The sequence below is a fragment of the Anticarsia gemmatalis genome, chromosome 5 (assembly GCF_050436995.1).
Source record: "Anticarsia gemmatalis isolate Benzon Research Colony breed Stoneville strain chromosome 5, ilAntGemm2 primary, whole genome shotgun sequence".
NCBI classification, from domain to species: domain Eukaryota; kingdom Metazoa; phylum Arthropoda; class Insecta; order Lepidoptera; family Erebidae; genus Anticarsia; species Anticarsia gemmatalis.
The window spans coordinates 1098339-1122339 of NC_134749.1; the positions used below are offsets into that span (position 1 = coordinate 1098339).

The 24001-nt window shown below is 40.0% G+C and overlaps 3 protein-coding genes across 3 annotated transcripts in view; 2 read left to right on the forward strand and 1 right to left on the reverse strand.

Moving 5' to 3' along the window:
• Positions 1-24001, reverse strand: part of LOC142972763 (uncharacterized) — a 24946-nt gene continuing 945 nt past the window's right edge. Inside the window, exons 2-5 of the mRNA XM_076114039.1 lie at positions 3647-3774; positions 2772-2914; positions 1952-2115; positions 1-1640 (exon numbers count right to left, since the gene is read on the reverse strand). Coding sequence (XP_075970154.1) covers positions 1489-1640; positions 1952-2115; positions 2772-2914; positions 3647-3766 — 579 coding nt within the window. The 5' untranslated portion in view covers positions 3767-3774 and the 3' untranslated portion in view covers positions 1-1488. The remainder of the gene's footprint in view (positions 1641-1951; positions 2116-2771; positions 2915-3646; positions 3775-24001) is intronic.
• LOC142973241 (uncharacterized) lies at positions 4894-6821 on the forward strand. The gene is made up of 4 exons (XM_076114880.1): positions 4894-5157; positions 5227-5660; positions 5742-6587; positions 6728-6821. Exons 1-4 carry the CDS (start codon positions 4894-4896, stop codon positions 6819-6821), a joined length of 1638 nt encoding a protein of 545 aa, XP_075970995.1.
• LOC142972762 (uncharacterized) overlaps positions 21460-24001 on the forward strand; it is a 20948-nt gene continuing 18406 nt past the window's right edge. The window contains exon 1 of the mRNA XM_076114038.1: positions 21460-21588. Coding sequence (XP_075970153.1) covers positions 21559-21588 — 30 coding nt within the window. The 5' untranslated portion in view covers positions 21460-21558. The remainder of the gene's footprint in view (positions 21589-24001) is intronic.

The following is a 24001-nucleotide window of genomic DNA, read 5'->3' on the forward strand; positions in this document are numbered from 1 at the left end:
AAATATTTCAACCAAACACGATGACGTCATTTGTTGTTTAAACAACTTAACGATCAGTCAGATTTTAATTAATGAAAGCTATGAAAACATCCTAAGTTACCGGTCTATTTTAAGGTTTAAAACCAGTTTTGCAGTTCGCTGTTCATATTACTCAAACTTTATGAGTAGGTAGGTACTATCGAACCAACTGAATCATGACCCATTTTGCCGATAATTCGCTTGACACCGTCAAAACAGTAAGAATTTCATCTCTATCGTCAAAGTTGCACTTAGGACATTTTAAACATGCATACGACTGTGTTATGATGTATTACGACTACAGACAACTTTGACCTTTGTTATTACAGTACGTAGATACGTTTTCGATAAATCACTCTTAATTTGAATCTAGAATGTAAATAGTCTAAACTCTTTTCACTGCGAAAAAACCTATTTGTGTCAAATATCAAATAGCACGTCATTTAGAAATCTGTGAAACGATTAGGGTAACCACTATAGTCATTGCCCATCATACAGTGATTACCAATGTTAAGGAATAATACGTTTATTTAAATTTCTAAAGTAACCAGTTCAAATTAATTGTAATATATATCACTTTCAGAATATTGGTAACATTTTTAATTTATAGAACTCATGTCCGACATTTGTGCGACAGGTGTGTAGTTCGAAAAGAAAAAGTAAGTTTGTTGCAATATTTTTTAAAGATAACACATTTGATTAACAGTATTTGCTAGTATTTCTTGTTTTTAAGTGTTTTATATTGAATTAGTATAAAGTTATTGAAACAAACGACTGATATTCTTTTAGAAAGAATATTTAAGTGGCGTTTATAATAGAGTTTAAGTCAATGTTTTCTAAATAAAGATACTATTGACCAAAATTGTGTATCAATTCCTTAACCGGTTAATAACTATGCTGGTTACCCTATATTATTTTAATTTTTATAGTTATAGTTACACTATTTCCTATAATGGCCGAATAAACCATGTCCTGAGTGGGTATCGAACCCACTCCTGACGCGTTGCAGTCGTAACATCAACCCACTACGCCACGGAGCCTGTTGAAAACGGTAGCAAAGCATTATTGTATTGGCGCACAAAGATTCGTCACAATAATGACAGATAACAAATTCATTACCAAGGAAACGTAGGATCAAGCCAATTTCGACCTACGCGTATATAGACGTGTTTTAGAAAATGAGCACATGGTGGGTCATGATTCAGTTTGTTCGATAGTACATGTGCGCGTATGCTCTATTGTGTAGGTATCTGTTACTATTTGATAGATTCCTTAGTACTGTTCTTTGCCATTGCACTTAAAAGTACAATCGTTTAAGCACCGCGTTTACCATAAGCAGTTAACTTTTCAAGGAATAATGTTTTGACAGTTAACTGCCACACTGTCAACTAAATACCTTGAATAAAGTCAACTAATCATGGAAAATAGGCCTTTAACTAATCAAATGATAGATCCCAGGTAAGTGAGTCGCTAGTCGTCGTTAAGTGTGGCGAGGTCCCTGAGCGCGTGCTCGCGCGCGTGCGCCACGTGTCGCGTGCGTCGCGCCAGCTCCCGCGCCTCGCGCACCGTGCGCTCGCGGAGTCGCAGCGCCGCCGCCTCCGACACACACTTTGTGAATTCGCCTGCACACAAAATTTATCCATAATTTAAACGGTTAGGTGCAATAATGCAGGGAGATAGAAAGGCGAAGTGATCTTTATTATCAACTCTGAGAAAGTTGACTAAAATTCAGGCAAATGAAAAGCTTTGAGGGGTTCGCACTAAATGTGGCACCCTATCGAACCCGTGTAACTGCACAAAGTAAGAATCATATTTTTCTACACTCTGCAGAATCTGGGCTTGATTAAACACAATCTCTGCTACAAGCTGTATGTAGGTACATAATCTGAGTTAAAATTATTATTATATATTTCTTATTGTATGTAGGACTAACCAACAGTGTCCCAGCATTTAAACGTGTCGGACATGCTTTTGTTGTCGTTGTAGCACTTGATGACTTTCTCCGTGCACTCGGCGCACACGGGGTCCACGCTCACCATGTTTGATGTCCGGATGTCTATGCGGGTCGCCATCGCGTTTATGTCTTCCACTGTTATTCTACAAACAACAGTTTTATAATCGTAGGGAAAACTAACAAATTAAAACATGAAGATAAGGTTTAAAATCGAGTATTATTTAAACCGATAATGTAATCTAAGTAATTACTTAATCCTTTGGTGCTTTTGGTGATCGCAGAAATCAGATTATGGATAGTGAAGACACCGTATCAAGGTGCTTTTCTAAAATGGCTGGATAAAAACGCGTCGTAGAGCAGTGTAAAATAAAATATATTGGGTATGTACCTACATAATGTGTTGCGAGGGTAACGAACTGCCGTGTTGATTGATGTTTTCGTTAGGCACCTACTTATATCATAGCACACTCGAGAACAGTGTAATGGTACCTGAAATATAGGTACCATTTCAGGAAAATCTGATAATAATGCGTCCTTATATTAACGCATTTGTTACAGACATGTTATTTTCTAACCGTCCCGGAAAGGCGCAAAGAAACATCTTTATTTAAGACGATTCAAATAAAAAGCAACTTAATCACCGGTTTAACCAGTTTTTAAGTGTCGGTTAGTTTAACAAGAGGAATAGCGACAGATATTTGCTTTTAAATATCATTAAGCCGCGAATCTGACCCTTAATCTTGTCTTCTTACAACAAAGTAGACTATTGTGATCAAAATTAAATATTTGTAGTAAATACCCGCATCTTTCAGAATGCCTGTCGTCCATACACTGGAGCTTTTCCATGAAAATTTTGTCCTTGTAGTCGCCGCGAGGTGTCGCCTGCGCTGCAGCAGCGGCTGCTCCGCCCGCTATAGTGGCGTCTTCTACGAGCCTTTCAACCTAGATAACAACATGAAGATACTTATACCACATAAATAAATCTAAATGGTAGATTAAAATGTAGTACATCTTTTATTGTAATGTAGAGGTAATAAGCATAAATATAGCGTAATTTCTTGCTATCTAATCCAAGAACTGAATCCTCATCAAGCTCAAGATACACAAACTAAGTTAGTGTTGTCTATTCTTCTTGTTCTTTACCTCAATAACAAAGCCACGTTCGCTTTGTTTAAAATTAAAAGTTTGAATTTATTGGATTAAGTTTTTCCCCGATTCAAAAGGAAAAAATCCCATCAGTACGAAAAATATCTTTGTCAGTGCTTTAAACCACAGATGTTATGAACTGCGGTACCTGTATTGATGAAAATATGTTACGTCAGTGTTCTTTTATCTTAATTCGCATTGTCATATTTTAACGTAAATGCAACCACAATAACTGTTCTTGTCTTGAAGATATTGTCGCTTGGGTTTTTCAAAATGTACTGTACGTAGGTACTTACCTAAACGCCATTTGTGAAGAATATTTTAATTTAATTAGACAGGTATTAAGCCGGCTGCCTTAGGTAATCATTTTATTCGGTACCTATCTAACAACTACGATAACTTACGGAGTAAGTAAAGGGTATAAAGCGACAACAAATAGTCCGCAGTCATAGAAGCCTAGATTCCTAAGAATCACCTTAAATTCAAACATTCAAACTCTCAATAAAAAAGTATACATAGTTTCCTTACCATTTTGTTAGTGATAGCGATATGATGTTCATCACCATCGTCGTCCGGTTCAACACCAGTCTGCTTGTTGTTCTGCGGTCTTTGGAAGTGGGTCGCCCTGATTGAGTGTGCTGAGCCCATTTTGATACCTGGCAAATTGACGGAATCATTATTGTGCTAGCTGTTTGTCATAGTTCACAGTATCTATTTAAAACTTAAAATATTAGTTAAATCGTAAATAATTAAGCTGCTCTGCTCTTATCTCCACTGTTTGACTGAAATAAGCACTCACAACATGCAAAATTCTAAGTATAACGATAATCAAACAAAAACGTAAATTCGTTAAGTCTAGAAATGTCATATAAGCTAAGAATTATACCCATTATTCAAATTGGGATCAATTTATAAAATTATTGTAGTATCTAAGTAGAAAGCTATCAAAGTTCATACATACATAGTTTGAGGAAATCGTTGATAACTATTTTACGCTTATTCTTACCCATTGTCAACTCATTAACATAGGCAAGTCCCGAGAGCAAACTGATATTAGGTAACTATTATTATAAATTATACTTTATGCATAAACTCAGATTAGTTCCGGGTTAGTTAAAGATGAGTCAGGAGTGTTTAGTTCCCCCTCGTGGGTCTGCACCTTGTCGTGGTGAGGGGGCTTAGTAGCAGTAGCGAAGCCAAAACAGGCCCGAAGGGACCGTCTCGTTCTGGGGCCATAAGGCTCAGAACAAGGTCCCTTCATACCGTGCGGTGGTGCGCGAGCTCCACTGCGCGAGAGAGGAAGGAAAACCTCCATAAAAAACCAACCCAAACCGCAAGCCTGGCTCAATTTTTGGGTCAGGATCGGGGGTCGTTTGTCGGAGGTCGGGGAGACAGCGATCGCGAGGAAGAAAACCTCTATAAAAAATCACTGTGCGTGTCCCTCTGCTTGCAGAGGACACAGATGTGGGACGGGTGATCCGTCGGTGGGAGGGCGGGCTCTCCCGGTTTCGGTATCGTCTCCGGGTGGGCAGACTTCGGTCACCGCCCTCAAACTCGTTATCCCAGCGGAGGTGTCGTGGTCACGTCTCGCGGCCAATGCTGGGACCGAGGGCCTTGCCTTAACTGGCCGGGCCAAGAGGACTTAACCTCAATAAAAAATTTAGTTTGTAAGATCCGGTGAAACCTGCCCGACCTCACCGTGTAATAGGGTTACCCAGGTACAGGGGGCTCTGCCTGGGTGGACGGTTTACTTCCCCCATACTCGTGGGATTCAAATGGAATTGTCTACTATTAAAAACAAAAACGAAGAAATCAGTGGGAGGGGCGAGAGGCCCAACTATGAGGAGATTGGGGGCAAAAAGCCCGGCAGTCTCGACTGCGCAGTTGCGGAGGGTCGTCGCACGGTGCTGGAGCGGCTCCCTTTCCATCTTGGGAACCCCAGCGGGAGGACGAGGATGAGACGAGATGCTCAGGAGTCCAGTGTCGATTCTGACACTGGCTCCGATATGAGCCTTGTTTTTGACGGCACTCATCCGTCAGTGAGTGGTCGCTTATGGCGAAAGAGACGCCCGCGCCCCGAGTCCGAGGAGTCGGATGGGGCGCGGAAGAAGAAGAAGGCGCAGAGCAAGCGGGGGCCAGAGGCTGACCCCGAAGACAAATCCGCCGTCCAACTGGCGGACACGATCCTGTCCAATCTGGAGGCAGTCGTGGAGGTTGCCGACAAGTCCGGCAACCTAAAAGGGACGTTTGTGAAGTCCCTCAAAGACGCTGCCAGAAATATAAAACTGGCGGCGTCCGAATTGAGCCGAAGGTCCGCGTCTGAAGAAAACCTGGCCCTTCAGGCCCAGAACAGCCGGTTAAAGGCGGAGGTCGACCATCTTCACAAAGAGATGGCGGCGCTTAAGGCCGTGGTGGAGAATATCAGCACAACCACCACCGGCGCCCAGCCCGTTACCACTGGGCAGGCGCCTCCGCCCATCGAACGCGCCATCGCCGACTTCCGCCTCATGGTGGACGCCCGATTCGGGGCTATAGAGGCCCGGCTTCCGCCGGAGCCTCGCATTCGTCCGCCCCTAGCGGCGGACAAGAAAGCGGTAGGGGCACCTCCTGTGCCCGCCGCTAGAGCGGCGAAGGCGGCGGCACCCACTCCCGCCGCCAAGAAAAACAAGACGGCAGCGCCATCTGCGCCGGCGATTGAGCCCGCCACCGCGCCGACACCAGCAGCTCCCTTGGCTAAAAACGGAAAGCGGGGCAAAAAGTCCCAGCCGTCCTATAGCGCTGTTGCGGCCATGCCGCCCAAAACATTGCCCGCTAACCCGACGGCTGCCGATGAGTGGCAGCTCGTCGGCAAGAACGGAAAGGCGGCAAAGGCGCCCAAAGAGAAGGCGCCGAAGACCGCGAAGAAGGCATCCAAGAAGAAGGCGTCGAAGCTCCGGACTCCGAAATCGGCTGCAGTCGTCATAACACTGCAGCCGGAGGCGGCGAAAAATGGCGCAACTTACAAAGACGTCATTGGGGACGCAAAGGCTAAAATTAACCTGGCCGACTTGGGCATTGGCCCCAATGACGTCAGGTTCAGGGTTGCTGCCACGGGGGCTCGGATGTTCGAGCTCCCAGGAGCGTCCGGAGCCGAAAAAGCGGATGCCTTCGCCTTCAAACTTCGCGAGGTCCTCAAGGAGGACATCGTCCGCGTGTCCAGGCCCACAAAAACCGCCGAATTACGGATCACGGGCCTGGATGACTCTGCCTCTCTGGAGGAAATAAAAGCCGCTCTCTCCAGGGTCGGCGAGTGCCCAGCGGACTCCGTCCGGCTGGGTCAGATCCGCCTCGGCCCTCATGGCGGCGGATCTATCTGGGCCTGCTGCCCAGTTGCGGCGGCCAAAAAACTCGTCGATGGCCGCCGTCTCTTGATCGGATGGGTGTCGGCGCGGGTGGATCTTCTCCCACCGCGCGAGCGCCGTTGTTATCGGTGCCTCGAAGGAGGCCATGTCTGTGCGCGGTGCACGTCAGAGGTTGACCGAAGCGGCACGTGCTTCCGGTGCGGCAAGCCGGGCCACATTGCCCAGTCGTGCTCGGAAGCACCGAACTGTGCCGTATGCGCCGCGGCAGGCAAGCCGGCGGCGCATATAGTTGGGAGCAGCGCCTGCGCCCCACCAAAGGGTCAGAGGACGAGAAGCCAGGGGGAAAACCCCAAAAAGGGTAAGAAGAAAAAGAAGAAGACGACTGCGAAGAAGGCCAAGGCCGCTTCGCAGGCATCAAACCGGCCCGCGGCTTCTAATGCCGCTGATGTGTCGGCAGACGTGGTGGAGATGGAGACCCAACATTAATGGCTCTCCATCTCCTTCAAACAAACTTGAACCACTGTGCTAGGGCCCAGGATCTTTTCTCCCAAAGCCTGGCACAGTGGTCCATAAAGTTAGCAGTGGCAGCAGAGCCGTACTTTGTTCCGCCCAGGGATGACTGGGCGGGTGATTTAGACGGCTTAGTAGCCATAGTCTCCCCGGCCGCTGTCGGAGTTCCGCCCCTCGTACCCACAGCGAGGGGCCATGGTCATGTGGCGGTCACATGGGGAGACATAGTCGTCGTCGGCATCTACTTCTCGCCAAACCGGAGCCTGGCCGAATTCGAGGCGTTTCTCGCGCGGATCGGCACCGTGGTCGGCCGTGATAGGTCTCGCCCCGCCCTTGTCCTCGGGGACTTCAATGCCAAATCCACGGCTTGGGGTTCCCCGTCTACGGACGCGCGGGGCGAGGAAGTCGAAGATTGGATGGCGGCCACGGGCCTTGTTGTGCTGAACCGGGGTGCCGTGCACACGTGCGTGCGCCAGCGGGGTGGGTCCATAGTGGATCTCACATTTGTCACCCCCGCACTTGCGTCCCGTGTGCAGTCCTGGAGAGTCCTCGAGGGGGTTGAGACCTTATCTGACCATAGATATATTAGGTTCAGCATCTCCCCGGTTACCTCGAGGGCCTTGCCTAACCAGGATACCCCGGTCGAAGTTGGACCGCGCTGGTCCCTGAAACGCCTCGATAAGGAGTTGTTGATTGAAGCCTCCATCGTTGACGCCTGGACGTCACAGGCGTCACAAAATGCCATAGTCAGCGTGGAGGTGGAGGCAGACAGGCTCCGGGCAGATATGACCCGCGTCTGCGATGCAGCGATGCCCCGCGTCCGGTTCTGTCCCGGACGGCGGAGGGTATATTGGTGGTCGGCGGAAATCGCGCAGTTGCGCCAAAATTGTACAGTGGTACGCCGCCGCTACCAACGCCTCCGCAGGAGGCGTCGCCGACCCCCAGACGCGGAGTCGCAAGAGGCGGAGCTATACGAGAGGTACAGAGCGGCGAAGAAGGCCCTGTCAACCGAGATCAGCAGGGCCAAAACCGCCGCCTGGGGCACACTTCTGGAGACGCTAGATTCTGAGCCATGGGGGCGCCCGTATCGTTGGGTCAGGGGCAAACTTCGCCCCTGGGCCCCCCCACTAACGCAGAGTCTCCAGCCCCAGGTGGTCGAGAACGTAGTGTCCACTCTGTTTCCTCTCAGGGCGGCACACATCCCGCCGCCAATGGCTCCGCCGGGCGAGACGCCGACGACGGCGACGGAAGAAAACAAGGAAATTCCCCCCGTGACCCGGGTAGACCTGAGGGTGGCGGTACAACGCCTCGCGGCAAAGAACACCGCCCCAGGGCCTGACGGCATTCCTGGCCGAGTGTGGGCCCTGGCTCGTGAGGCCCTCGAGCCCCGACTACTGGGGCTGTTTAACGCGTGCTTAGAGAGGGGCGACTTCCCGGCACCTTGGAAGACCGGGAAGCTCGTCCTACTGAAGAAGGAAGGGCGCCCCGCGGACTCGCCGTCCGCATACCGGCCCATAGTGTTGTTGGACGAGGTGGGCAAGCTTTTCGAGCGTATACTTGCAGACCGCCTCGTCACACACCTGAGTTGTGTTGGGCCGGACCTAGCGGACCAACAGTTTGGTTTCCGCAAGGGGCGCTCAACAATCGATGCGATAGCACGCGTTAGGGCCCTGGCGGAGAACGCAGTAGCCCAGGGAGAGGTCGTCTTGGCGGTGTCACTCGACATCGCCAACGCCTTCAACACCCTCCCCTGGAGCAGCATACGAGTGGCACTCGAATATCACCGAGTGCCACCCTACCTCCGCCGCATTGTCGGGGCCTATTTGGAGGAGAGGTCCATTGTCTACCCGGGTCATAACGGATGGCTTAGAAAGGAGGTATCGTGTGGGGTTCCACAGGGGTCGGTTCTAGGCCCACTCCTGTGGAACATAGGATACGACTATGTTCTGCGCGGTGCGCTCCCGCCGGGCGTCAGCATATTCTGCTATGCCGATGACACGTTGGTCACAGCCCGGGGGAAGACGCACCGCGACGCGGAGGTGCTGGCCACAGCTGGGGTCGCACAAGTCGTCGCTCGCATCCGGCGGCTGGGTCTGGAGGTGGCACTCGAGAAATCGGAGGCCCTATTCTTCTATGGGCCCCGACGCCGCCCGCCTCCAGGATCCAGCATCATCGTAGGCGGAGTCCACATCGGCATCGCACCGTCGATGAAGTATCTCGGCTTGACTCTCGACGGCCGATGGGACTTCACAGCCCATTTCAGTCGGCTGGCCCCCAAACTTGTAGGTGCGGCGGGCGCACTATCACGCCTGTTGCCGAACCTCGGGGGGGCCAAACAACACCTGCCGACGGCTGTACGCCGGGATCGTGCGGTCAATGGCCCTGTATGGCTCTCCCATATGGGCCAATGCCCTGTCGGCCAAAAACATCGCCGCGCTGCGACGTCCGCAGCGGGTAATGGCCGTCAGGGCCGTGAGAGGCTACCGCACGATCTCATTCGAAGCGGCGTGCCTACTGGCCGGAACGCCGCCGTGGGACCTGGACGCGAAGGCCCTCGCGTCACTCTATACATGGCGCGAGGAGGCCCGAGGCGAAGGCTCACTGCTAGCGCCTCAAGAAGTGGAGGCGCGGAGAGCAGAGCTCCGCCAAGATGTCCTGGCGGCGTGGAAGCGGCGACTGGAGAACCCCAGCGCCGGCCTCGTCACTATCGAGGCCGTGCGGCCGGCGGTCACGGAGTGGCTGGAGAGAAGGCACGGCGCGCTCACTTATCGGCTGACGCAGGTCTTGACCGGACATGGTTGTTTCGGCAAGTACCTGTGTCGCATAGGCCGTGAGCAAACGCCCAGGTGCCACCATTGTGGAGACTGCCCCGATACGGCGCTGCATACGCTGGCACACTGCCAGGCGTGGTCGACGCAGCGCCGTCAATTGACCGGGGTAGTCGGGAGCGACCTCTCGCTCTCGGCCGTGGTTCTGTCCATGGTCGGGAGCGAGGCAGCGTGGTCGGCCGTCGCCTCGTTCTGCGAGGAAGTTATATCCGCCAAAGAGGCGGCGGAACGGGAGCGAGAAATAAACGCTCCCCTCCCATCCCGCGCAAGACGCACTGGGCGTCGTAGGCGCCGGGACGATCTCCGGCCCCCGTGACGCGGACCTGTGGGCGGCGGAGGCGGAACGCTCCGTCGCCTTGACAGGGAACAGGTCCGAGAGGTGGGGAGTGCGCTGTGTGTTCCTGGCGCACCCCCGTGAAGTGGAGAGCTAGGGGGGGGCAATCCTCATGCCCGCCCCCGCTCGAAGTAGGGCCCGCATCCAAAGCGGGCCGTCACCGGCTGGGACGCGGAGTATCCGATTGGAGGTACCGCGTCCTGGCCATCTTATGGTGACTGTAGAAGGAACACCGTCAGGTTTTTAGTCGGTATGCCCAAGTCAGCCGGAACGTCTAGCCGGCGGGAGAGCCCGACAGACCCCCGCTTTCCTCCCTGGGGCGGGACATGCAGTAATGCATTTTCCTGACGCAAAAAAAAAAAAAAAAAAAAAAAAAAAAAAAAAAAAAAAAAAAAAAAAAAAAAAAAAAAGGAGTGTTTAGTTAGTATATAAACAATTAATTTACATAATTTTATAATGACTGCTTCTGTGGCGCAGTCGGTAGTGTGCCCGACAGCTAGATAAGTTCATGGGTTCAATTCCCGGGTCGGGGGATAATATTGTGCTTTTCTAATTTAAATTAAAATAATTCTCAATAATAGTCCATGGGGAGACTATTACCATATGGCAAAAGTCTTCCTTCCTTACATGAGATTTACTTTGTTAATGCCGATACGTGGATGTATGACATCTCTGTCTACACCTTCTGGTAAAATGTACCAAAATTCAAACTCAATGTTAATTATTTTAATAGATTACGATCATAGTCCTTCGATTGAAATTCGGCTTTTCGGTATATTTAATTACTTAGCAGAACTTTTAAGACAAGTAGGAGTAGGTATGGAATACCTAGGCATTGAATACAGACTAAATCAAGGCTTCACAAATTAATAATAAAGATATAATTATCAGTGGTAAGTAATACCAGTGTAGGTATTATTTTACTAGGACAAATCAGATAAAAGTAAACTTATGAATAATTTTAGTCATATTTTTTAAAACACGCAAGTTTGTAAACTAAGGAGTCATCTCTCTTACACCATAATATAAAAATTTACAAGGAAAATGAGATGGCCAGGCCTGTTTTATGTGTTTTTATAAGTTAACTTTCTGAGAATTTAAAGGATTATTTATCTAAATGTTTTGTACAGGTGTTTTCTAAAGATAAGTATATGTCTGTATATTTAAATAGTATATTGTCGAAAAATACTTGTGTTATCTCATTGTGAAAGAATATAGGCTACTAGGTGGAAAAATGACGTAGAAGAGGGATGAATGTTTGCATGAAAATGTTACTTTAAGTCACTAAACTACGCAGACAAAGCCGCGGGAAAATCTGCTAATAATATAAACCGTTCCCAAACAAGTGGTGCCCAGTAAGTTTATTCCGATTGCTCTAATCGTTAATCGTCGAAACATCGTTAATGTTTAAAAGCTACAATTAAACAGAATGATGCAACTGAGAGTGAAGATTGTGCATTCACAACAAATATGAATATTGCCGTAGGGAACTTATGTAAGAATATAAAATCAAGTTTGATTTCATTGAACTTGGTAATAACATACTGCACTGATCATATTAATAGAATGCAGCTCGTTGGATTGTGAAAGCGTCTCTTGCAGTAGGTACCTTTAGGTAGGTATACAACTGAAGTACTGAATGATTAGCCGTATTTAAAAAATACCTCATTATATTATTTACAGGAAGTTGTACGGGTTTTAATTTTAACATGAAGTAGAAGCTATTAGGTAATTTTATTATTGCTAGACAGTAGACAGTAAGGATCAATATAATTGTAGTTTTACAAGCACAGTCGCTCTAATAGTATCCCATGCATGTTTCTTTTTCAGTATTTCTACGGAAAGTATCTGCCATCAAAACTGTGTTGTGGCCGTTAAGTACCTACCTACAAATGCCTACAATGATAAAAAATACCTTTGGCATCCGCAAAAAAAGAAAAAGAAGGCATAGTTCCTATGAGCTTTTTAAACACAAATCAAGTAGTGGGTCATACGGACACGGAAGTATTACACTCATTCGTTTTAACGCTAAATCACAAGTTAATGCTAAAATGTCATTGTATTTCTGGGAATGTAATAGTCTGCAGTCGAAACCTAATTTTAGTGATGTACTATGTCCACTTATTGTGAATTTGTACTTTAATGAATCATCAGGATCACTATTTTACTAGCCTATTACCTACTTAGTTACTTGCCAATACTGAGTTTGAATAATGTTATATGGAAGTGTAGAAGTCAGCCCAGCTTTTGAAAAGCCTGATAAAAGCTTTCTTCATTATTTTTAACACTACCTTGCAGAAAAGTAGTACAACCTATCGTAAAGTATTTTTTTTTCCATACTAGTTACCTACCTCCTATTGCAGACTTCGTCCAGTTGTTGGCTAGACGTTTACTAGTAAAAAAAAAAATACCAGTGACTGTCCCATTTCTTTGCAAGATTAAAAATATTAGCAGGATCAAGCTATAGAGAAATTTCTTTAACTCTACCATATTGATATATTGGCAGCTAAACTGTTTTTGCCAATTGATGACTCACTCCTATATCAAGCAGGTGTTTGATAAAATTATACCTACTACCTATTATGAGGATAATAATTTACGTCACTCTGTTGTTTATTAATTGACTTACTTTAGGTTAAAGGTTGGCAAATGTCACGAGATGATTGTATTAAAATTACCGCAAAATTCGCATAAAATGTAATATTTAGTGCTAATTGGTAAATTATAAGTAAGAGGCAACAGGTGTGACCACAAAGACCATAATATTATTATTTAATGAATTGTTGAATGATAACTACACCTACCAACTACTACCTACGTTCTATTTCAGTACAACACTTAGTAGAAAGACTTGTGTGCAAGGATCGTTGCTGACGTAGGCTATACAAAGTTCAAAATTTGGAGCATCAGTGATCTCATACATGCTTATATAGTTGAGAGCAGCCTGTTTTATTGAACTACATAATGCTGAAAATACGCAGAAACACTAATTGTTTTCAAGATACTTCTTGGAAACCAATGCTCTCTATCAAATTATCAGACTTATACCTCAAAGAAGGAACAAAAACGCATAAAAAAGTAAATTAGGACCTATCTATTTCAAGACACATATCTACCTAGTTATGTAGATGATTCTAGTAAATTAAAGAGAAACACCTAGCTTCCTACATATCTATCCATATACCAATAAAAATACATTCATATTAGAAACAAATCCCAGTTTTAAATTAGATCGGACCAAAGATAAAAGTCTTGAGACGAACTTTAAACATCTACAATATAAAGTAAATAAGTATACAAGTCACGCATATAATCAATTCGCATAAGATTAATGTATTATTCTCAAGTATGGTGAAATAACTGTGACTCATAAGTTCCTGTTTATAAAAAATAGACCGACTATAATGTTTACATAAGTGATGTTTAAGCTGTGTATTATTGTGATTATCTTTAACTGATTCTTAGCGGTAAATATACATTAGACCATATTGTTACAGACAGGTTATGTAACACAGAACAATTATATTTCAACGAAATATGGATGCGATCGTGAAGTTTTTGTATCGAGCTTTGGACAAATTGGGTACATACTTAATAAAAAAAATATTTCCTCAATATACGCTACAGGCACTGATAAACTTTTGTATTACGGAAATCCCAAAAATGAAGAAAACGCGTTTTACAAAGCTGTGTGTTGTGAATTTGTGAAAATATTGCATCAAACCTACAAAAGTATGGATAAAATAAAGTAAAATTAAATAAAATAGAACTATACAATGGAAAATGAACATTATACACCATAAGAAAAATGTTGTCGAAAACTGTTTCGAACATTCACTAGAATGGCTAGAATGCTACATCTACTACTATGTAGATATATGCGAATTGTTTGATACGCTAATGTGAAGCCGCCTTTATAGCAGTTATAACGTCATGAGCTAATTTTACTTCGCTTCACATCAGGTAGTTTTGGGCCAAGTTCAAAATAAAGATTTCATGATATCTGGTGCGTCATAATTTACAACTTATTTCTACGTATTACTAATTCAAAGGTCAAAAATGAGTAATAACAAGATAAATAATATAAACTCATAAAGTAAATATCATATAGGTGCAATGCAACAACACATTTTAATTATATGTGTATTATTTCCGGTTCCTATGAAATTTCCATCAGAGTACCTATCTGAAGCTGTAAAGTTAAGTTTAGAAATAAACTATGTTTGCAAGCTGGGCGAATGTTTCAATTATTAATTGATAGTTATGGGTTTTTTGTTAGGATTTTTGTTATTCCCACAAACTGTATATGGATTTAGTTACGAGAATCATAACTTCACCCGAAAAAACGAAAGGTGGAAAGGCTAAGTTAATATTACTAACAACCAAAGTACTTAACAAACTTAAATAATAAGAGAAATGATAACATTAGTATTTAACATGCATTTAGAAATAATTAAAATGCACCTAAGATAAAGCAGGGGATATAACACAGCAAAATAATAATTTTCGTCATTTAAAAGAGAATGGGTCACCTAATATTCTGAATTAATTAAATACCTATAGTTTAAGAATGCGAAGGTCAGAGTTTGTCCGTGACAAAGCAGAATAGGAAAAGATCGAAAAAGAACTCATTTTGCACATTACAAATGCTTGGAAGAATTTTTTTTATAAATGCGAATGTTTGTAAAGATTTATGCATTATATATTATTATGTATCTTTCATGTAAACTGCTGAAGGATTTTGTATAAATTAGATAAATAAATAGTTTATATCCTGGATACTTTTTTAATTTGGAAAATCTTTTGTCGTGCACGAAGATGTGTAAAGTCACGAGCAGAAACAATAACTCCTAATTCTTCATTACTTTTTCATCAATGAATTATGAATCAGTATTAAGTCAATAGAATTGAGCTATGTAATCAAATACTTAAGCAATGTCAAGTTCAAGCATACATACGTCATCGACATTTCGCAGTAAAAGCACTCATATCGTAAGTTTCAAGCGGTTTCAATTTAAGCTAAATAAAAACATGTTTTTTCAAACCCTCACTTGTTGTGGAAGCAACAATCTTGATACTTTTCCTCATAGTAGTAAAGGAGTGGTAAAAATAAGCAGCAACCGTTCGCGTTCGTTTGTGGATGATACTATGAAAAATTTTATCCGTAAAGCATCCATTTTTTTTAGCCTATTGTAATGTCCCACTGTTGGTAAAAGACCTCTTCCATAGACTTCCAGAATCCCTGCGCCACCTGTTTCCTTCAGCCACCCCGAAAATATCATGTCCATATAGAGATCAAAGAGAAAATAAAATAATAATAATAATGTCAAAACGTAGACGGATGTCCACGGCATGCGCGCACGCATCGTCGATATTTCACGGTGCGATGTGCAACCTTGAACTTTGTCGGCAACGCCGCGTCGCCACTGAATGTACTATGAAGATGATATTATATTCGGTACACTACCACGTCTGCCACACAGGGCTGCCAGTAGCATGATGATGTTGCAAAAATACTTATTTATGGTTCTACAAAACAAGATTTTTGTAGTAATTTAATTTAAGATTTCGTCTATGGAGATTTGCTTACTTTGTTAGTTAAACCGCTTCATTGAATAAAGTCAGTTAAAGCTCAACCAGCCTCAGCCTAGGTTACACTGGGTTAATCTTAACAAATGTTATACTAAAACCTTTTTCATTAAGGTGAAAAGTGCTTGGAAATCTATTCCTGTATTGCGAGTCAATCACAAACAGACAGACAGACGCTGCGACAGAGAAGTCGCCTGGCTTTTGAGAATTACGCATCATTTGCAGGGAGTTAGGACATATCCCGAAAAAGAAGAATGCAATGCAGCAATATTGATTGCAGTACCTAAAGTCGATTACTATAATATGATTTTCTCGTGTAATTCAAGCTGTCAGTCCCGTAGAATAGCTAGTTTATTACAGAAATTGAATATATTAGTAAGTCTTAACGTCAGTATCCGGATCCGCTAATTCTATTTTCGCGTTATTAATGACTTAACATGATAAAGATCTCACGATCTTAACACAGTATATCATAGTATAATAATATTAATGATAAATCAATAATGATTTAGCAATGATTTTGACCTTTTCTCGGAAATATTCTAATGTTAGTTCCTGCGTGAGGTAATGTATGTAATATCTAAGAAAGATGACTGTATGACCTTCGAAACATTGGGTGAAATCCGTCCAATCAGTCTGTGACAAAATGATGAATAATTTTTTTTTCTTGCCTGTTTTAAAAATAATAGGATTTCATTTTAAGATCAGGCTTATCACCATGTTTCAGATTTCTATAAAATATGAACCTTTACCTTACTCGAACGTGTGTTTCAATAACCACAAATACATTGTCTGTTTTACTATTAAACGTCGCGTAAGCACTGATTATTTTGTCTGCAGTGTTTTGCCTATATCAATCAACTTTGAAAATGAATATTAGTGGAAAATTCAAAACGATGTGTAACAGATCAGAGTTTATACGACAGAGTTTATTATTACGACACAAATAGAAACCAAAAAAGGACCTCTTGTCGCCAACCATGAAACTCGCATAATTTTTACGTTAAACTTTTTGTCCTACGAATAAGATTGAAACTAAAAGATGAATTAACATTAAAAGAAGATCTATCATTACCTACAGGTGGTCAGCCATTTTTTATTCCGCCATTTTAATAATGACATTCTCCCGCCAACAATAGAACACGAATTGTTTATGCTGAGGGCAATGATCCTGTCATTCTGAAGTTCTTTTTTTTGTAATTTAATCGTGTAATAAAGAATCATGAATTCAAATCAATACCAATATTAATTATGATCAATAATAAAAATAATCAAGAGTTACGATTTCTTAAAATTGCTGAACTTGCTGTACTTAATAATTTTGGTTAGTTTGACAAAGCAGGTACGTATCAGCTTGTTTTTTTTAACTCTGTTTCGTTTTTTGATTATAAAGACTGTAAAATAATAGAATCAATAAGTGGAAATGAATGACCCTAAATATTAATTTGTATTAGGTATATGTAGAGTTCTTATTGGGATTATATTAATTTTGTTTTAATTACATATCCTTATTATCCTTATTAGTATTAAAATTTATTATGACTACTGATTTCAGGGAACGAGATAAAGATATTATAATAATTTGTTATCGGCCTTACAGAAGCTACGGATTCTTTTATTATTCTGGTAATACCTACATCGAAATATCTCAGAATACAGTCATTTCCGGATTTTCCATGTCTTTAACAAATACGAATAAAAATCATTAAAGCCTAGTGCTGCTAAATTCTACATAACGGCAAATTTAAATAAAAAGCTGTGTAAGATTGTCAGATAACTTTGATTTAACTTAAAATGAAACATTTTAAACCTAAAATGGTCATTATAAACGAAGATAAGATTCTAAAACACATAAAATACCCTAAAATCGATGCAAATAAATCTTGAAACAGAAGTGTAAAACAAAATATAAAAGAAATGTTTGTTTCCATACAAATATAGCGTTGTCATCATATTAGGTAGTTCAAGGGGCTTTTAAATGTTTTTATTAATATGGAATTTTGGACCTTTATTTTTTATTACTTTAGTATAAACGTGCGGGTTTTCTCAACATATTACTTTATCTTTACTAATAATATACATATATAGCTGAAGAGTTTGTTTGAACGTGCAAATCTCATAAACTACTGGTTTGAATTTAAAAGGATGTGATGAATAGTATATTTATTGATTAATAGGGTTAGGGCTGAAAGCTAAAGTCCACACGGACGAAGCCGCAAACGGCCGCTAACTTACAGAATATAATAAATTTTAAGAACCACTTTTTCATTGACAGGAAAATTGTACTTGGACTCTGCATAAGGCTAGCAATCCCGGAAAAAATATGATTTACTTAAATATTAATGCAATAATTGACTTCTACTTATTAGACAACTTCAGGCTAATAAATATATTGTTATATATTGTTTATACTTTGATACATAAACCAATCAATAACCTATATACCTAATATTATAATGAGGTATCAAAATCTTTAAACTTTTCCCTGTGCGTTATGCATTTTAGTACTCTGAAAACAGTTCGGAAAGCAATGAAGTTTCTTTTTACTATGGTAAAAGACTTTTGTTATGGTCGATTTACAGTTATTAAAGGAAATACTACCTATATAATTTACATATAAACTATATGGAATACTATACCATATTTTACATTTATTGATTTTTGGTATATATAAGTATATATATTATTAACATAATTTTTATATTATTATCATTATATTACTATAATTTACTAACTATTGTATCTTTTTCGATATGAATGTGTCAAATGATCACATAAAATATGAATTGATGAGCTTTTCACGTGATAGGTTATATAAATAAACACATAATAATAAATTAATACTACAATCGTTTAAGTCGTTATTTATTTGACATAATGCTTAACTTGCTTTAAATAAGCAGCAGTTTTAAATAATAAAACAAAGGTCATAACTAATACATGAGAATTATAATCTACAAAAGTATTTATATTATTATAACTAACACTACACCTACCACAAAGTAGTATATTGAACCCAAAGGTTGACTAGTAGAGAACGCTTTGAGGCATTAAGTCCACCTATGTACCACTATTGACATGAAGTTAAACTAAATAAATAAAAGTCAAAAAAGGATTTACAGAAGACTATTACAGAGTAATTTGATAACTAGGGAAATAGTATTTCATTAAAGGCCTATTTTACTATAGTTAAGCAAATTAGTAGAGAGACTTGCATGCAATGTTCGCGGCTGGTGGAGTCGGTGGAGATCTACGAAATTCAGAATTTAGAACATCAATGACTTGTAGACCTATGCAGTTAGTGATATCTTTGATACAGCTACTTTGTTTTGAAAACATTCATAATTTTTCATTATTATTATCTATATAAACCGTACAAGCCAAAATTTTCTACTATTATGTCAGACTAACAGACTATTTTGTCAGAAATCCAAAAACTAATCGCGGAATAATATATACGGGGTGTTTGCTAGAAGCGACTACCCAAACAGTTATCTGACGATGGAAAATTCAACTCTCAGTAAGTTGTAACTCTACTTGGTTTATTAAATAATTAAAACAACTGATACAGGCTTTATTTTTATTCACCACCAATTTAATACTTCACACAATTCAACGTAGTTACTGTATTTTAAATGACAGACAAACGTACAGTTTATCCGCATAAAAATATACGCAGGTATATAAAAACTCATTTTATTATACAAAACGAGTAAACTATGCATTAAATTGCCGTTTTGCGTTATTAACACCCGCCGTATGAAGACCCCTCGGCAAAAAGACCACGTACGAAATTTTATATTAAAAAACCATGAGACCAGGATGTGAGGATGCTCAAACTTTGGACAGCAATTTTTATATTTTACCGCCCAGATGAAAACCAGCGTCAAGCATTTATTGTGCTTGACATTAAGCTGATCTGGGTACCTATTTGGTACAGCCGTGAGACATATATTATCGGCGATTTTATATCGTGTTGTACTATGTATCTTTCTTGTGTGTCTCTGTGCTGGTTTTACTAATAAAGTTTCTTCTCTCTCTCTCTCCCATTTTATGGAGATGAAAAGCTCTCCTAATCCCAACCTGGTGGTTTCAGTGGTCCGTCCCATTTGAATTTGAAAAGTATTATTTAACATTCCCGTAAGAAAATGCGTCATTTTGCGGGGGTTAACGGTGGTTATGCTTGTAAGGGATGGTATTTTGATTTGCAGTTGGATTTTATTATTAAAAAGATTATTATTTTCTCATTATTATTAAGTTTTTTTTGCTCGAAGACTGACTGAATGACTTGCAGAACGATATCATGCGGTTATTTTTAGTTAAGTCCATATAAAAACTGTCTGTTCTACCTGTTATCAAAAACCTCTTACCTATTTTAACTAAAGGCCTCATAGTTAAGAACCATTGCTACCGGTAACTTCAGAAGCCAGTAACTCTTCCTCAACGATGAGTCACATCGATAGCTGATTAAATTTATGTTTAAAAACACTGCTATTTTATAATTATGATCTCAGACGTTTTGGTATAAGGAAGTGAAATGGGAGGTTTATAGCCTGTATAAGATTCATTGTTTTTAATATTTTAATTTACAACGACAGAATGTTTGCAGGGAATTGTGAAATTATAATTATTGTACATTCAGGGCTGGATTGATTATTCTTAAGCTAGAAAAGTGTTATTATAATATCCAAACTTATGTAGAAACTAAGATAATTAAAAGTATTCGTAATTGCTGAATGCTGATCTTGCCAATTCTAGATCGAGTATGACGAGGTTTCCCAGTTTTTGGGTGTGGGTAGTTAAAATGTAGATCTTGTTTAGAGGTAGCTTGGCATGTTTTTTTCCTTATCGGTTTCCGGAGGCTCTTGACAATGCTTAGATTAAGAATTTTAAAACTTTCGGGTGAGAGTATGACTGGTTTTCAGTAAATGATATATTTATTGACACACCTTTTATTACATAATGATTATGACACTATGGTTTTTTAATTGAAGGGTTGTTTAATACATGTTCATTATATTTTTTAAAATATAATGTACATATATTGGAAACAAGAAAATATTGTTAGGTCCTGAAATTACATAAAAATGGCATTGAAGTTGCACACGTAGATAGAGTAACATCGTGAATTTGTTGAACAAATACTGTGTCAGCGTGTCACCCAAATACTCTATGTTATTCTAAAAACGTATGTTTTAATTTTACCATAAGTTAATATACTTAAGTTATGTATTATAATAAGTTTGTAACTCCTTGTGTTAAGTCAACATTAATATAAGTCAAAAAAGAGAAATAACGAAGGCGCTTTTCATAAAGAAGAGTGTTGTGTTTCCCAAAAACCAAAAGCTTATATATTTAGACTACTATTTCGTTTTTCAGGTAGAAATATCTCTATGCCCTTAAGAAATAGCGTTTGTTAATTTCTTACAAAAAAGCCAGCGATGGTGTTATTTTGCATTTAAATTGCTGACGTTTTTCTTCGATTTCAAATGAATGAAAATTGAAGATGTCCAATTGATAAAAATTCAATACGCCAAACGATAAATACGATACCACATTAGTACAACTTTACTAGACACAATCCATCGACGCATCCAAAAATAAACCAAACAGAATTCTCCGTACAAAAACATCGATGTAAGTGAACCGAAGGTCAAATGTCGTGAAGAAGATGTTCAAGCAGGTTTAGCGGGGTGAGGGGGAGGGGTGAGGAGGGTGATGTGACGTCATCGGAGGCTGCGACGATATATAGGAGATGCGCGCGCGCATAATAACTCTGTATATTTCAAATAGTGACAAATAGTTGTGGTGTTAACGAAAATTTTTAATCGAAAAAAAATGCTACGTTTCGTTATATTAGCCGCCGTGGTGAGTTGAATATTTTTTATGTTATAGTGTTTTTTTATGCCAGTGGTTTTTGTTAATAATGTTAGGTATTGTAAAAGACATAAATTATGGTTTAGGTATCGATAATGGATTTGCGGTTTTATTCTTTTTGTGAAATAATTAATTGATTCAAAAGTTTTAATGCGAGTTAATGGTTGGGACTTTGGTTTAGAGACATTTGAAAAGGTCGGAATTCGTTACGGACAAAAATTATTATTATCAATGATATTATTAAGCAGTGAACCTCAATTTAAGTTTAATCGCAAATCTTTATCAAATTTATGATTAACCGAAATTGTAAATGAAATTTTAATTTTAAAGCTAAGGTACTCAAAAAATTAAGCTTTTTGACACAAAATAAGATATTTCATGTGCCTCAGTATGTCTAGCATAGAGTTACAGTTTCTTGCTAAGAACTTTAAACGTGGGTGTCAGTCGCGCCAAGCAGTCTATGAATACAATGCACGATTAATCATAATTTATAAGTTACTTAGTAAAAGATTATTTATTAATAAGTAAAGAAGTTATTGACAGTAATTGTTTCATAGAATTTCGCTTATATACAAAATGTAGAGTCGTTTGTTTGTGCAATATTGAATTATTTAAGTTATGTTTGTTATTTTAAATTAATGATTTAAACTCGAATCAAACTACCATGAAACTATTATTTTTTTGTTAGTTCCCTCAGCTGAATGGTCAGTAAAATCTTCGAAAATAGATAGAATTTAAAAAATAAGTTTAAACCACGCCTTATATTTCAGAAACGTATATTCCAAAGTTCCTACAAAGTCATAAAAACAATTGCACTACCTCTGCAAGAACTATAAACATATTTTTTATAACTAAAGTCGAGCTAAATTACTAGTAGCAAATAGCTACAGTATACCTAAGTAGTTATTAAATTGATTTATTATAAGTTATCACATACACATACAAAGTAAACGAACAATCTTGTGTGTTATTTACACACACACGCAAAGCCACGTGATCATTGATTAATGAGCACTCATTTAATTTTATTTAAGCTTTGAATAAGTTTATGTATTTACAATGAGATGATAAAATATGAATGACGCTAAAACATCATCTTTTAATTAATTTATAACTCTTTCATGTTTGGTGGATAAGCAATTTAAAAAATGGGCTGCATTTATTAATATGCAAGTAGAGTCTCTTTAAGCTGCTACCTTACTGTTTTTTTTTAAATAAGTAGTAAAAGTATTAAAGAAGTGCAAAATTGAAAACATCCAAAAACTCCTTGTATGTTTGTTTATCTGTAAGTCTGACTACGACGACCATTTATTAGATTATTTAAATAAAATCACGCTAATTATACCCGGAACCCTTAATAAGTAAATCAATAAAAGCTACTGAACGAAACTAAAGTTAATTTATATAATAAATAAAGAAAAATAGTAAATATCTCAGCATTTTCGGTGTAGTAAATCAATATAAAACATGCTGACTGAAATGTGAAGCCTCCTCCTTTTGAAGTCGCTTAAAAACTTTACAATTATCATTATTATAAACCTTATTATGAATACTTTTTCCAAGTCATTCATTTTTCTAGCACGGTCAATATGCGTGACCAAGTGGTGCTAATTTCGTCATCTGAGAAACATTGTACAACCTGTTTTGATTTTGACTTGTTTGTCCCAATACCTATGCCATTTGACCTCGGCTATAGCTATTGCATTAAACAGAGGTTATGAACATTTTTCTACGTCTACATTAGTTTTATACGTCTTATAATAGGAATGTTGAATGAGATAATCGGAACCGAATCTTTGACTCTTTAGTTCTTTGCCTGCACAACTTAGTCACTTCCATTTTCTATTTATATTTTTATTATTTTCTTCATAAAATACTTCGCAATAGCTGATAAGAGACACTTTTTGTTTTTCAGTTTTTCCTGTTCTAGTAATCAATACTATATTTTATTTCGCTACATAGTCTTTAGGACAAAGGTTGATAACCACTGGTGTGGAACAACATAGAAAAATGTGTTTCAATCGAAATAATCAGGTGTTAATGGAACTAACATTTAAAACCAGTGTCATGTCAAACGTAATGTCTGCGATTTTTTTCGTTCGAAAGATATGATTATGGAATAATAGTGCTTTTGCATAACATTTTATTTCTCAATCAATACCTTTGTTAGACTTTGGGAAAAGAAAAATTATGAGATAAGAAGGTACAAGCTTCGTGAAGCTCTTACCCCCGGTTTCTGAGGTACATTTTGCGGTAGTTTATCTATTCAATAGCGTTTAAACTCATACAAAAAAACACTACCGAAAACCGGGGGTTGGTAACTTAATTTGATTTTACCATCATTTTTATAACTAACAACATAAAGAAACATCGGTATAGAGTTAAGATAATAGGGTTAAATGGC

Bases quoted from the DNA above. Each gene is read 5' to 3' on its own strand.
- LOC142973241 (XM_076114880.1), top strand. From the start codon at position 4,894: ATGGAATTGTCTACTATTAAAAACAAAAACGAAGAAATCAGTGGGAGG. The intron at 5,661-5,741 runs GCTTCCGCCGGA...GCCCGCCGCTAG, and splicing joins TTCGGGGCTATAGAGGCCCG to AGCGGCGAAGGCGGCGGCAC. The intron at 6,588-6,727 runs GTGCCTCGAAGG...GCGCCGCGGCAG, and splicing joins CGCGAGCGCCGTTGTTATCG to GCAAGCCGGCGGCGCATATA.